We start from the raw sequence: 13,757 nt of genomic DNA, 5'->3' as shown, positions 1-13,757 counted from the left end.
ACGAGAGGATAGTAAAACCGGCTCGCTAGTAGTGTGGTGGTGAGCTCATCCCACTGTGTGACACCACCAGGGGTGTCGCACCAAATTCTGGGCCCTGGGTACACTGGGATTCACTTGCGGGCCCCCCCGTGTTCTTCATAGGGGGAGGGGGTTTAAGCCATTTCGACTGGGAACGCATTATTACGCTTCAACTATTGAAAAATAGCAGATCTGCAAGTCTTTGAATATTTCAAATCCTTCTAATCTTCATTGAAAAACCTATGTTTCCCATCTCAAAATATTTAGTTCCAGGGACCCCCCAGAAGCAAAATTTGAGTTACAAATGTTCGCTTAAAAAATACATACCTGTATATGTATATTCAAAGATTTGCACACATTTTCATGACTTTCCAAAAATAGCAGATCTACAAGCTTGCAGCGCGGCACTCGGTGCCGCGCTGTGAGCTTGTATATCTGCTATTTTTCAATAGCTAAAAAGTATAAGGCCCCTCCACCTTGGGCCCTAACTCAGTCCCACTCCCCCACCCCCTTGTGACGCCCCTGTGTGACACGACGCAGCGACCTCTGAACCCGCTTCAGGGGGGTGTTGTTGGCTCGCCGCCCGTTGATAAAGCCCCCCCCACCCACCCCACCCCCCCAGAGACTCTGTCCCACTGCCAGGCGGGCACAGGAAAGGGCGTGGGTGGGTGGTGTACGCTATAAGCTCCTTACATGTCACACTGGTTAATGAGCTGCCCTTAGCTGACTGCAGGCTCTGGGGAAGGAAACACTGCGAGTAGGGATGGTGACGATATGAGAATGTCATGTCACGATTATTGTGACGAAAGACATCGCGATTTTACGATATTATCGCGATAATCAAAATCCATTATCCTGTTGGCGGAATATTTGGCCAAAAATTGCATATTTACAAGCTCAGTTGTGAGCTTGTAGATCGGCTATTTTTTGGCAAAGACATTTGATTGAGAGTGAAAAAAAGACTATCAAGTATGTATATTATAATTACCTTTTACCAATTATACCGGAAATGAAAGGTGAATTGATCCCAGTGCATGACGGAGGACGATATCACGATAAATTAAATCCCCACGATTCGATTATCGTAAGTGTTTTTTTATCACGATAAACGATAACATTGCGTATCGTCCCATCCCTAACTGCAAGTACCTTCTACTCTCTCTCTCTCTCTCTCTCTCTCTCTCTCTCTCTCTCTCTCTCTCTCTCTTCCAATGTCTCTCACTCACTCACTCACTCACTCACTCGCTCGCTCGCTCACTCACTCACTCACTCACTCGCTCACTCACTCACTCGCTCACTTACTCACTCACTCGCTCGCTCACTCACTCACTCACTCACTCACTCACTCACTCACTCGCTCACCCTCTCCTGTTTCTGTATCCCTTTTACACCCTCAGCACTGTGTGTGTGCGTGCATGCGTGCGATGTGCGTGCGTGCATTTGCGTGTAGCGCAGCCCCATGTCGTCGTCGGGTGAAAACCTTGTATGTCCAATACCGTTCATTTTGCATTTATCATTTTAAAAACGATTTAAACTAGTGAAAACAGCCAATCTACAAGCACACAACGCCTCGCACCGCGAGGCGTTGTGTGCTTGTAGATCTTCTGTTTTCACTACTTTTGTGCGACGGCATGTATCATGAAGCAGGGCTTTGCTTTGTGAAAAAAATTACAAATTTGAAACTTGGGAGATACGAGGTTTCTGCCCGACAGTGACGATATGACAGGTTGATGTATGGCGGCCCGGGCTCAGCAGGGCCTCCAGACTCTTGTGTAAGTCTCCATCATGTGGTTGACTGCTTAGAAACTGGGTCACATCAAAGTGGGACAAAGGGGGTGACACACAGTGACCCCAGCGGAGAGGAGAGGAGGCGCTGGTGATGTCACTTGTTGACTTGACAGTAGTCTCTCCCTGCCGACATCTCTTTCTTTTTCTTTCTTCCTTTTTCTTTCTTTCTTTCTTTCTTTCTTTCTTTCTTCGTCTCTCTGTCTCTGTTCTCTCCATATTTTCTCTCTCTCTCTGCCTCTAAGCAGTGGCGTCAGTTCAGCAACGGCTAGGGTATGGCAAAGATGGGATTCCTCATGAGAAAAATCGAGTTTTGTCTGGATATGGCAGCCTGGAACGGTTGTAACAATAATGCATTGCACCCGTGCAGCTGACCTGCGGAACCTGGGAATATACCATTTTGTCAAGATAGGGAGAATACAAGTGTGGAGAATATAATTATAATACCTTGTTAAAGTGACCATGTTGTTGCATTTGTAGTTATTTGAATGTAATTTCACAACATAACAACCAGCACCAGATAGACAAAGAGACATTTGTGAGTTTATATTTAAAAGTAACTTTTATTTTCCCCCCTGGACCCAGGGTATGGCAGCTGCATACCCCTGCCATACCCAACTGACGCCCCTGCCTCTAAGCCTCCCTCTCTGCTTAGGAAGCACATGGCAGTAAGCCATGCTGCTGCTGCTGTGAGATGTGGAGCCACAGTGCATGTGCAATTGAAGGAAAACTCCAGCTCTACGGGACTCTTAGGGACAGATGGCGGTTGCTCTTGATGGCCCCGTAAACACATACGTAGATAATACTGGCGCTCTGACACAAATTACCAGCAAGACTCCCGAATCGGGAGATAAGTGACTGTCAGGTAGCATAGACAAACTTTAGAAGGCAATGGTAGCCAATCAGGAGGGAATATGGGAAATGGGACATATCCTTGTTGATGACATGACTTTAGAGATACTGTGTACCGCTTTGTGTGATTTTAGGGCAAAATCTGTAGGAGCAGTGTGCAAAAATGTGTTTTTCAAAAATCGGCCATGGTGGCGTTAGCTGGGACAGATGTATTTTGATGACATGACAGTAGAGATACTGTGTACCGCGTTGTGTGATTTTAGGGCAAAATCTGTAGGAGCAGTGTCCAAAAATGTGTCTTGCAAGAATTGACCTCATGGTGGCGCTAGAAGAGGGCCATGTGAAAAATGAGGAGTGGAGGTTGTGGTTTGGCAGCCAAGGAGTGTGTGTGCGAAGTTGCGTGATTTTAGGGCAAAATCTGTAGGAGCAGTGTCCAAAAATGTGTCTTGCAAGAATCAGCCTCATGGTGGCACTAGAAGAGGGCCATGTGAGAAATGAGGGGTGGTAACGGTGGCGGAGATATGAGTAGGGGAAAAGTGTGACAGACAGACTGACTGACTGACTGACTGACTCTGACTGACAGCCGGTGGAGGTTTTGATAGTAACTGCGACCTGACGGTCGCAATTAATTAACTGACATTTGATATTGATAAATTCACAACATGTTTATGCAAATAATTCCAGAAGAATGTGGAAGAGCCTGTGTTCCTACACAAGGCTCTGATCCCTTTCTATTACTTTTCTCCAGTAAACCCGCGTAAATGTGACGCTCCAAAGGATGCGCTATCGATGGTTGTGGATGTACAGGCAAAAAGGACAGATGTTGTTGGTGTCTGTGTGTGCCTTGGCTGTGTGTTTTGCAGGGGTGTCACAGCAAATTCTGGGCCCTTGGTACGAGGATTCACTGCGGGCCCCCCATGAATGTTCTTCATAGGGGGAGAAGGGGGTTTAACCCATTTAGACTGGGAATGCATTATTATTGAAAAAATCAAACCTCGGTTCGAAGTGGAGCGGTGAATCTGAGTAGCTATACCCTGTGTGTGTGTGTGTGTGTGTGTGTGTGTGTGTGTGTGTGTGTGTGTGTGTGTGTGTGTGTGTGAGAGTGAGTGGTGAGTGTGCCTGGCCTGCACAAAACAGCGCCCCTCCTTTAACTAGTGTGTTGTGTGTGGCCACTCAAGGTATTGCCAGACTACGGACGGACGGACACGGCCAGCCAGCCAGCCACCCACATACCCACGGACATACCTGTCTATTGGGAGCGCTTTCACCGCTCCAAAAAAAGCAGATCTACAAACTCGCGGGATCTGGTATTTTTGAAAAATCTTGAAAATGTGTTTAAGTCTTAACCCTAACCCTAACCCTAACCCTATTTCAAATCCTTTCCCATCTCAAAATATTTAGTTCCAGGGACCCCCCCAGAAGCAAAATTTGAGTTACAAACGTTTGCTTAAAAAAAGATATATTCAAAGATTTGCACACATTTTCACAACTTTTCAAAAATAGCAGATCTATGCTATTTTTCAATAGCTAAAGTATAAAATAATTAAGGCCCCTCCACCTTGGACCCCCCCCCCCCCCCCCCCTTGTGACGCCCCTGGTGTCTCGTGTATTAATCCCTCTGCCTGTCCATCTGCTTTCCTTTCCAGGCCTTCTTCAGTATGGTAGGAATTGGTCCTCCATTGCCAAGATGGTGGGCTCTAAAACCGTGTCCCAGTGCAAGAACTTCTACTTTAACTACAAGAAGAGACAGAAACTGGACGAGATTCTGCAGCAGCATAAAATGAAATCGGTAGGCGTTTGTGGGGATCCACCTCTTTTTTAACACACATTTTGTGCTCGTACGCTTTTAGAATTTGTTCTTTTCAGTGGTGTAAAGTAACGAAGTACATGTACTTACCGTACTTAAGTACAATTTTGAGGTATTTGTACTTTACTTGAGTATTTCCAATTTCTAATACTTTTACTTCTACTCCACTACTTCTGGCATCCAAATATTGTACTTTTACGCCACTACATTTATTTGAAAACTGTAGTTACTAGTTACTTTGCGGATATAAATTATAATATTATAAAACATACATAAAACACTTTAGCCATATTTTATACCTTGGCTGTTTGAAAATAGCCGATCTACAAGCTCACAACGCGTCACATCGCGACTTGTTGTGAGCTTGTATATCTGCTATTTTCAAACATTTTGTACTTTTTTACAATTTGTTACTTTAAGTACATTTTGATAGCAATACTTTCATACTTTTACTCAAGTACATTCTGAATTCTGGACTTTTACTTGTAAGGGTGCCCTCACACCAAAATACCTAGAGTGGAATCCGCCAATGCATTTCAATGAGAATTGAGCGTTTTTTTTTTGCAGAAATCCTCTACTGGCAAAAAGAAAAAACGCTCCATTCTCATTAAAATGCATTGGTCGATTCCACTCTAGGTATTTTGGTGTGCGGGCACCCTAGCGGAGTATTTCTACATTGCAGTATTGGTACTTTTACTCAAGTACTTTTTCCACCTCTGGTTCTTTTTATTAAAACTAGAACATTCCTGTGGGGTTGGTGAAATGCAGACGATTTCCTAGAGCAATCTGGGACCTTTTTTTTACTATGCATGCGCTGGCTTTCTCCCTCTGACAAAGTGAGCGTTTGTTTTATGACCCGTGTGGGGACCGTGTGTCCTGAACGATGCATTTAGTGTTGGTTGGTTTTGACCCAGGAGAAAGAGCGCAAGGCCCGGCGTAAGGGCAAGGCCCTGCAGAACGAGGAGGCCAGCGCTCCGTCGGCGGCCGAGGAGGAGGAGATGGAGGGCTCCGGGGTCAGTGGCAACGAGGAGGAGGTGCCCGAGGACGGAGACGGTAGGCTACTGCACATTATTATTTCCCATTAAGAGCCATTAAGGGGCAGCAGTGGCTTAGGGGTAGAACGCCAAGTTCGATCCCGGGCTCCCCCGGAGTTAGTGTCGAAGTGTCCTTGAGCAAGTTGTTGGCTTACATGGTTTCCTCTGCCATCGGTGTATAAAATGTGTGTGTGAATGGGTGAATGTAATGCACAATCCCTGTAAAGCGCCTTGGATAAAGGCGCTACATACAGTAAATGCACCATTTACCATTTGACAATATTGTTGCTACATCAGTGGTTCTCAAACTTTTTTTTTTTTAAGTTAGAGTGCTTTCCAAACAACTTTGATTATACATGAGAAGTAGACTGGTCCTTTATTCAACATTTGAACCTGTTTAGAATATGTTATTTAGAAGGAGCACTAGAGTGCTGCAGATACCGTAGAAAGAGATGTGATTCAACATTCACTACAGAATAAAAGCTATGCCTCTTACTGTAGAGAGAGGTCAACTGTGGAACCTAGCGGATCGGAGGAAAGCGGAGGCCTTGTTAGTATCTCCTACTTTCGTCTGGCTTTAGTAACACAGCGTGGCTCTTTAAACGCCTCAGTGTTTGCCTTGTAGAATCATGTTCCACAATGGCAACACATACAGTAATAGGAACCCTGAGAATCCCTGCTGTAGATTCGTTTGTCGATCTGATGTGTATGCAGTGCAGTCTCAACCACCGCAGTAGAGCGGAAGCCGAAGCCCGGGGGTAATTTTGTCCGTCTTCCGAATTGGTTTTGTGTTCTTCTTCCTCCATGTACGACGAAACCCGATTAGGTGGAAAGTGATGCCGTGAAAAATCTTGTTTTTCAGTAGAAAGAGGCCCCGGAGATGATTATTGTAGTGAACGATGGCAAGATGGGGTGTAGATAGAGATAGATGGATACCTTTATTATCCCAAGGGGGGAAAACAGTTGCCCAGAGGCAGCACAGCAGTATAAGGTTATTTACAAAGTTACAGAGAAGAATGAAAAAGATAAAAGAAAAACAGAGTACAGTACAGTAAAGAGCAAGATTTGTTAATATGTCGTCAAAATCAGTTATCATGTACATCGGCTATTTGAAGCATTGCGATGCGTCGTGAGCTTGTAGATCAAAAAACAGAAATCTTGACAATTCTTTTAAAGTTTGTAATATTTTTTAAACAGAACAACAGAAATCTTGTATTGGGGTCTCTGGCACAACATATTTTCTGATGGGGGTCAAATACTCTTAACTCAGTGGTTCTCAAAGTCAATTCCAGTGACTCAGTGGAGACTCTGACAGTGTACAAATGGAACCAAATGAACCCTCACTGGTTCATTTGGTTCCATTTGTACACTGTCAGAGTCATGGGGACCTTTAGCTTGTGAGTGTATATTAATTCAGCAGTCTGAGAGCATTTGAAGATTGTATTGTTTTGTTTTTGTTTCATTGGACCAAGCCAACTGCTTTGCCCAATGGTGTTACAGGTGATTAATCAGAAATGTACGTTCCTTTTTTATTTGCCTTTCCCACTCCCCACAAAGTTGCTGATTCATTTCTGCTCTGTGTATTATATTCAAGTATGGGCTGACATCTGTTGATGTTTGTTGGAGATATTATCTTTTTTTTCTTCTTCTTCTTTTTTGGCCACTGAACAGGTGGGTTGAGTTAGCTGGCATGTACAGTGCAGAGATATATTGTTTATTTACTGTGTCACATATTAAACCTGATACAGTATGCGTATTTGGTTTGTGTTTTTAGTTTAGCTTTATGCTCAAAATAATAGCTTTTTAATCACCTAAAAAAAATACAAAATGAGAAACAACTGCTCTAACTTGACACAAAAAAGTTTGAGAACCTCTGATTTGAACTATTGAAAAATAGCAGATATACAAGCTCACAGCGCGGCACCGAGTGCCGCGCTGCGAGCTTGTAGATCTGCTATTTTTGAAAAATCATTTTTTTTTTAATACAAGTCTTTGAATATATCTATTTAAAAGCGAAAATTTGTAACTCAAATACAAATTGGGGACTTCTTATCTGATCTGCCGCTCACTGTCTTCCCTTTGTGCGTCCCCATTCCCCTGCCAGGCGGAGCCAACAACAGCTCGGACACCGAGAGCCTCCCGTCTCCCCGCTCCTCCGACGACAGCAAGCCCAAAGAGGAGGGCAGCGGCGGCGGCCGGGCCATGAAGGCCGGCTCCAACAGCGGCGGGGACAAGGAGGCCACCGGCTCGGACTCCAGCCAGGGAGGGGAGGACATAAAGCCTCCCCCGGGGGGCCAGGGGGGAGACGGGGAGACGAAGGCCATCAAGCAGGAGGTGAAGACCGAGGCCGGGGAGGCCAGCAGGGAGCCGCCGCCGCCGCCGCAGCAGAAGCAGCAAGTGCCCAGCGACGCCGCCGACAAGAAACCTCCCACCCTGGAGACGGAGGAGATCAAGAGCTCTTCTTCCGCCAAGGCCTCCAAGAGAGAGAGAGACCACGGGGCCAAGACGGGCTCCCACGGAGACAGTGACTCTAGCGCCACCTGCAGCGCCGACGAGGCAGAGGAGGCGGACAGCGCGGAAAAGAATAGGTGAGAGGTCTGCAGCAAGTGGCTGCTGCGATGCACTTGTTATGTTTTCTGGAGCTGCGACCATGCAAGCCAGTTATCCCTGTGGTAACTTTTCTGACACCTACCGCTTAAAACCCAAAAAGCCAGAAGGATCGTGAGGCTGCACTTTCACGATCTGTACTCATACTGAAAGTCTAGATCAAGCTCAAGCTCAGATCAAGAATGTGCCTCTCAGATTGTTGATCTGTGTATCCAAAATTGTAAAGTTCAATCACTGATTACACTTTTTGAGCGGCGCTCCATAGAGTGGCTGTGCGTGTGTCTGTAGCCTTTTTCCTTAGCGTTTTGCCATAGCAAAACGTGTGTACGTAGCATCATGTTTGTCTAGTGATGTCATCATCGTGTGTCTGTAGCCTTTTTCCTCAGCGTTTTGCCATAGCAAAACGTGTGTGTGTAGCATAGCCTTTACATCGTAGACTCAAATCCCAGTCCGAAGACGTTATGCAAGCACGACCACCGCTCACTTCACATTGGGTGTGATTTTTAACACATTGGATGCCATCTAACTCAAATTATTTGGATATTCAGCGCCACCATTCACTTACGCTTTATTTTGAAGAGCCCAAAAGAGCCCCGGAAGCCACGTGCGTGTGTATGTTGTGTAATCTTACTTTTTTTAAATGGGGTTTGGTTTATTTACAAACGGCCTGCGAAACTAAAATCCTAACCGCGGCCGACCATCACGGCCCAGTGTAGCGGTGAAAAAGAGCGGATCTCGGCCTCCCCTGCGTTATTTTCACCTCGTTCAGAGACACAGCCGTTTTCATGTTACAGCATAGAACGGGAGTCAATGGAGAATGGACGCTCCGTGATGCTGGCGGCCGAGTTGCATGATGGGATATGTAGTGTTTTTGTTCACCAGCCGCTACAGCAGGTCCTGCTTACCTGGTAGCCATGGTAACCAGGTAAGACGTCCCCAGACGTCTTTCAGGTGAATTGGCTCCAATTCCCCTTTGAACCCTTTGATCCTTAACCCATTTAGGCCTAGAATTATCTTATGCTTTAACTATTGAAAAATAGCAGATATACAAGCTCACAGCGCGGCACCGAGTGCCGCGCTGCAAGCTTGTAGATCTGCTATTTTTGAAAAAGTCGTGAAAATGTGTGCAAATCTTTGAATATATGTATTTTCAAAGCGAACGTTTGTAACTCAAATTTTGCTTCTGGGGGGGGTCCCTGGAACTAAATATTTTGAGATGGGGGCCCATGGCCAAATACATATCATTTTGGGGGTCCTTCACATGAAAAAGGTTGAGAACCACTGACATAGTAGTCTCTCAAGAACAGACCAACTGAGCTCCAGTTCAAGTGAAAAGGACCTTTTCTTTGACGATGGCTGGCCAGATTGCTGACATAGAAACATAGGGTTTTTCAAAAAACCTTAGAAGGATTCAAAAGACACTTATAGAATCGGGTCAAAATTCAAATTTTCACGATTTTTCAAAAATAGCAGATCTACAAGCTCGCAGCGCGGCACTCGGTGCCGCGCTGTGAGCTTGTATATCTGCTATTTTTCAATAGTTAAAGCATAACATTTTACAAGGAATAGGGTTCTTCAGCAGCTGGCTGTCTCTCTGTTCTGTCCTGATGACCGCGTCATCAGCGCGTATCAGTGAACAGAGCAGGGGAGAGCGTTTTGGACTGTTATTAGTTGCCTAGCTACAGTGTACAGTAGTGAAACCATATTTGGCGAGCCACTTCTGTGTGTGTGTGTGTGTGTGTGTGTGTGTGTGTGTGTGTGTGTGCGTGCTGCGAGCCACTCCTCGCCCTCTATCAGCCAGAGACTGTACCGTACTGTTTGTGCCCTGCTGTTTTGTGTGTGTGTACGTACGAGTGTGCGCACGTTGATAATGCGTGTCTTGAATGCAGACACGAGGTGTGTGTTAAAAGCGCAGGGCTTGGGGCTGATTATTCCCCATGTGTTTGTTGGGTATTTGTTCAGTTCTTTCCATGACAGCAGACTGCCTGTATTGGCAGCACAGAGGGAAACGCTGCTCTCCGTGCCAAAGCAAACAAAGGCAGTGAGTGTGTCTGTGTGTCTGTCCGTCAGTCAGTCAGTCAGTCTGCATGTGTGCGTCCGTGCGTGTGTGTGTGTGTGTGTGTGTGTGTGTGTGCAGGGGCGTCACAAGGGGTAGGAAAGTGGGACTGAGTTACTGGGGCCCAAGGTGGAGGGGCCCTAATAACTTTATCTATTGAAAAATAGCAGATATACAAGCTCACAGCGCGGCACTCGGTGCCACGCTGCGAGCTTGTAGATCTGCTATTTTTTGAAAAGTTGTGAAAATCTTTGAATATATTATGTATTTTTTTAAGCGAACATGTCTAGCTCAAATTTTGCTTCTGGGGGTCCCTCGAACTAAATACTTTGAGATCGGGGTCCGTGGCCAAATACATATCATCTTGGGGGTCCTTGACATAGGTTTCTTGCACACATTTTCACGATTTTTCAAAAATAGCAGATATACAAGCTCGCAGCGCGGCACTCGGTGCCACGCTGCTTGTATATCTGCTATTTTTCAATAGTTAACATTCATGGGGGGCCCCGCAGTGAATCCTTGTACCCAGGGCCCAGAATTTGGTGTGACGCCCCTGTGTGTGTGTGTGTGTGTGTGTGTGTGTGTGTGTGTGTGTGTGTGTGTGTGTGTGTGTGTGTGTGTGTGTGTGTGTGTGTGTGTGTAATTGTAATTGTTTGCTGCGTCTGTCACTGTGCAGTACAAAGGGATGTGATTTTCTTTTCTTTCTTTTCTTCCTGTTTTGTTATCAGCATTCCAGACCTTCTGGAAACACGACTCCGTCACCATTCATTTTCTAAGGACGACTCTTGCTTTTCCTCCTCGTTTCCTGCTTTCCGTGCCATCCTGCTCATCTCCCTGAGTGTGTGTGTGCGCGCACGCGCGTTTGTGTGTGTGTGTGTGTGCGTGCGCGCGCGCGCGTGTGTGTGCGTGGAAACACAAAAGGAAAAAGAAAAGGTGTTCTCTTTGTGTTGGCTATGTTATATTGTCATTATATCACACCACAAGGAGCGTTGTTCGCCCATACTTGAAGCGTTCCTTAGGTGTGATACGAGGGACAATATACCATGGAATATACCTGGCATGAGTTATTGCGTTTTATAAAATGGTTACTAAATAAGCCAATACGAAAATAATGGGCAAACCAAAGACATATCCCAATTAAAACATCCATCCATCCATCTTCAAATGCTTGAAACCAACCAACCAATTAAAACAGTTTTGAATTATTGTTCTATGCCAACGTTCAGAGTTTTCTTCAAGTTTGTCAGTCTCATTTTATTGTGCGTGTTGCACGTTGCCGTTTCTGATTACCGGTATAGGCAACAAAGTCTTATGCACACACCTGATTAGGAATGCAATGTTTCGGTCAAAGACGTGATGCCTGAAGAAGGTCTTGAAACGTTGCATTCCTAATTAATAAAAATAGTTTTTTTGTGGAAGATGGTGTGCGGGTCCTATGATTACCGGTATAGAAATTGTACAAAATGGCACCACACCTAAAACAGTACATTGTTCTTGACACCAGTCATAATATAGCCCATAATAGTGTTCGCTTCATCAATCCCATCTTTCTCTAGCCCATTAAGGTGGACATTCCCTGGGAGGTATTGCTCTATCCATTTTTATTTTGTTCACCTTAAATGTAGTTGTTTCATTTTGATTCCACTTTGACCTACAGTTGGCAGCCTAATGTTTTTTTCCGAGCTGCGGAGTGACATATCTGTACAGAGGCGTTAGACTTCATAGCCATGGTATGACTGTTATCCACACCCACTGCATCAACCATTCAGCATGATTTATTACACAATGCTGTATACCCCCTCCAACTGTATAGCCTCGCGTAGCCAGGCTTGGTTACAATATGAAGCTGAGACGGCATAGAACGGTGCGACTTCCGAATTTTCCCGGATGTTGTTGTTTTTTCAAAGAGTGGTGTTACTTACCGCAAACGCATTCCCCGCTGGGGGAAAAAAACTGTTCTACTTCTCCCGACCCTTTAGGTTTGTTTCGCTGGTGGATGTAAACAGACCTGCACTGTGTGACGTAACTTAACCACAGCACTTCCGCCACTTCAGTTATGCAGCCCACAGTGGATATTGTGGCCAGGGTGCCAACTGTATATATGTTCCCCATTTTCAACTGTTTTTATTATATTTTGACACTTGCTTCGGCAATGTAAACATATCGTCACTGTCGGGTAGAAACCTCGTATCTCCAAGTTTCACATTTGTATGTTTTTTTCGTGAAGTAAGCCCTGCTTCATCATACAAGGCTTTCGCACAAAAGAAGTGAAAACAGCAGATCTACAAGCACACAACGCCTCGCACCGCGAGGCGTTGTGTGCTTGTAGATCGGCTGTTTTCACTAGTTTAAATCATTTTTAAAATGATAAATGCAGAACAAACGCTTTTGGACATACAAGGTTTTCACCCGACAACGACGATATGTTTCCTCATGCCAATAAAGTTCCTTTGAATTGAATGGACCAATCCCCAATCACATACACACCCATTGTAACAGTTACAATGGGTGTGTATGTGATTGGGGATTGGTCCATTGAATTGAATTGAATTGAATTGAATTGAATTGAGTTGAGTTGAATTGAATTGATCAACCCATTTGAGAATGTCAAGTACAATCTAAAGAGTCGAGTCTAAACAAAAAACTATTTAACTATTTGTGCTGATCTCTCTCTCTCTCTCTCTCTCTGTGTGTGTCCAGAATCACGTCTCCCAGGCCCAGCCTGCTGAACTACAGTCACGATGGGGTCATCTCCTCGCCGGTTCAGAAGCCACTGGACCTGAAGCAGCTCAAACAGAGAGCTGCTGCCATCCCACCTATTGTGAGTCACCACTCTCAACACGTGTGCGTGCGTGCGTGCGTACGTGCGTGCGTGCGTGCGTGTGTGTGTGTGTGTGTGTGTTTTCAGTTATTTATATTTCATTTTTGTCTCTGTGGCTCTATGGAGGGTGTGGCCCAAAAAGCATCTCCTTGGAAAGCAACTCTGACCCAGGTATCTTACAGACAGATAGACAGACAGACAGAAACAGACACACACACACACACACACACACACACACACACACACACACACACACACACACACACACACACACACACACACACACACACACACGCAGGCAGGCAGGCAGAGAGTGCGTACACGAGAAGAGACGGCCATCTCCTCTGCTCTCCGAGATAACAGCATGGAAGCTGAGATCGTTAAGTCATATTTGTATGAGATAAGCAGGGCCAGATGCAGAAGCACATTCATTGAGTTGCAGAGAAAAGAAACCAAGATGCAGCACAGAGGAAGAAAGCACGGTTCTAAGCTAACGCCGCTATCAGATAGTGTGGGCCGGCCAAACGCTTGGCAAGTAAATGTGTGCCGTAGGCATTGTGTATTCACTGTAGATTTTGTTCATAAATGTATCTCTCTCTCTCTTTATATATATATATATATATATATATATATGTTTTCACTGTCGGGCAGAAATCTTGTATCTCCAAGTTTCAAATTTGTATGTTTTTTTTGTAACTTAACACACGGGTGACTAACAGGTCATTTTGACGGATTTTGAGATCGCAAAGTGCAATAACTCGATCTCCCCATGAAGGT

The 13,757-nt window shown here is 45.1% G+C and overlaps 1 protein-coding gene across 1 annotated transcript in view; it reads left to right on the top strand.

Moving 5' to 3' along the window:
* The window catches only part of ncor2 (nuclear receptor corepressor 2), a gene marked incomplete at its 5' end in the record, with an annotated part of 196,893 nt that overhangs the window by 119,586 nt on the left and 63,550 nt on the right, over positions 1–13,757 (top strand). Inside the window, 4 exons of the mRNA XM_080739080.1 lie at positions 4,302–4,444; positions 5,377–5,515; positions 7,601–8,084; positions 12,860–12,980. Of these exons, the coding sequence (XP_080595206.1) occupies positions 4,302–4,444; positions 5,377–5,515; positions 7,601–8,084; positions 12,860–12,980 (887 nt within the window). The remainder of the gene's footprint in view (positions 1–4,301; positions 4,445–5,376; positions 5,516–7,600; positions 8,085–12,859; positions 12,981–13,757) is intronic.

This window comes from Nannobrachium achirus (assembly GCF_963921795.1).
Source record: "Nannobrachium achirus genome assembly, chromosome: 12".
Lineage (NCBI taxonomy): Eukaryota > Metazoa > Chordata > Actinopteri > Myctophiformes > Myctophidae > Nannobrachium > Nannobrachium achirus.
This window is presented reverse-complemented; position numbering and strand designations above follow the sequence as displayed.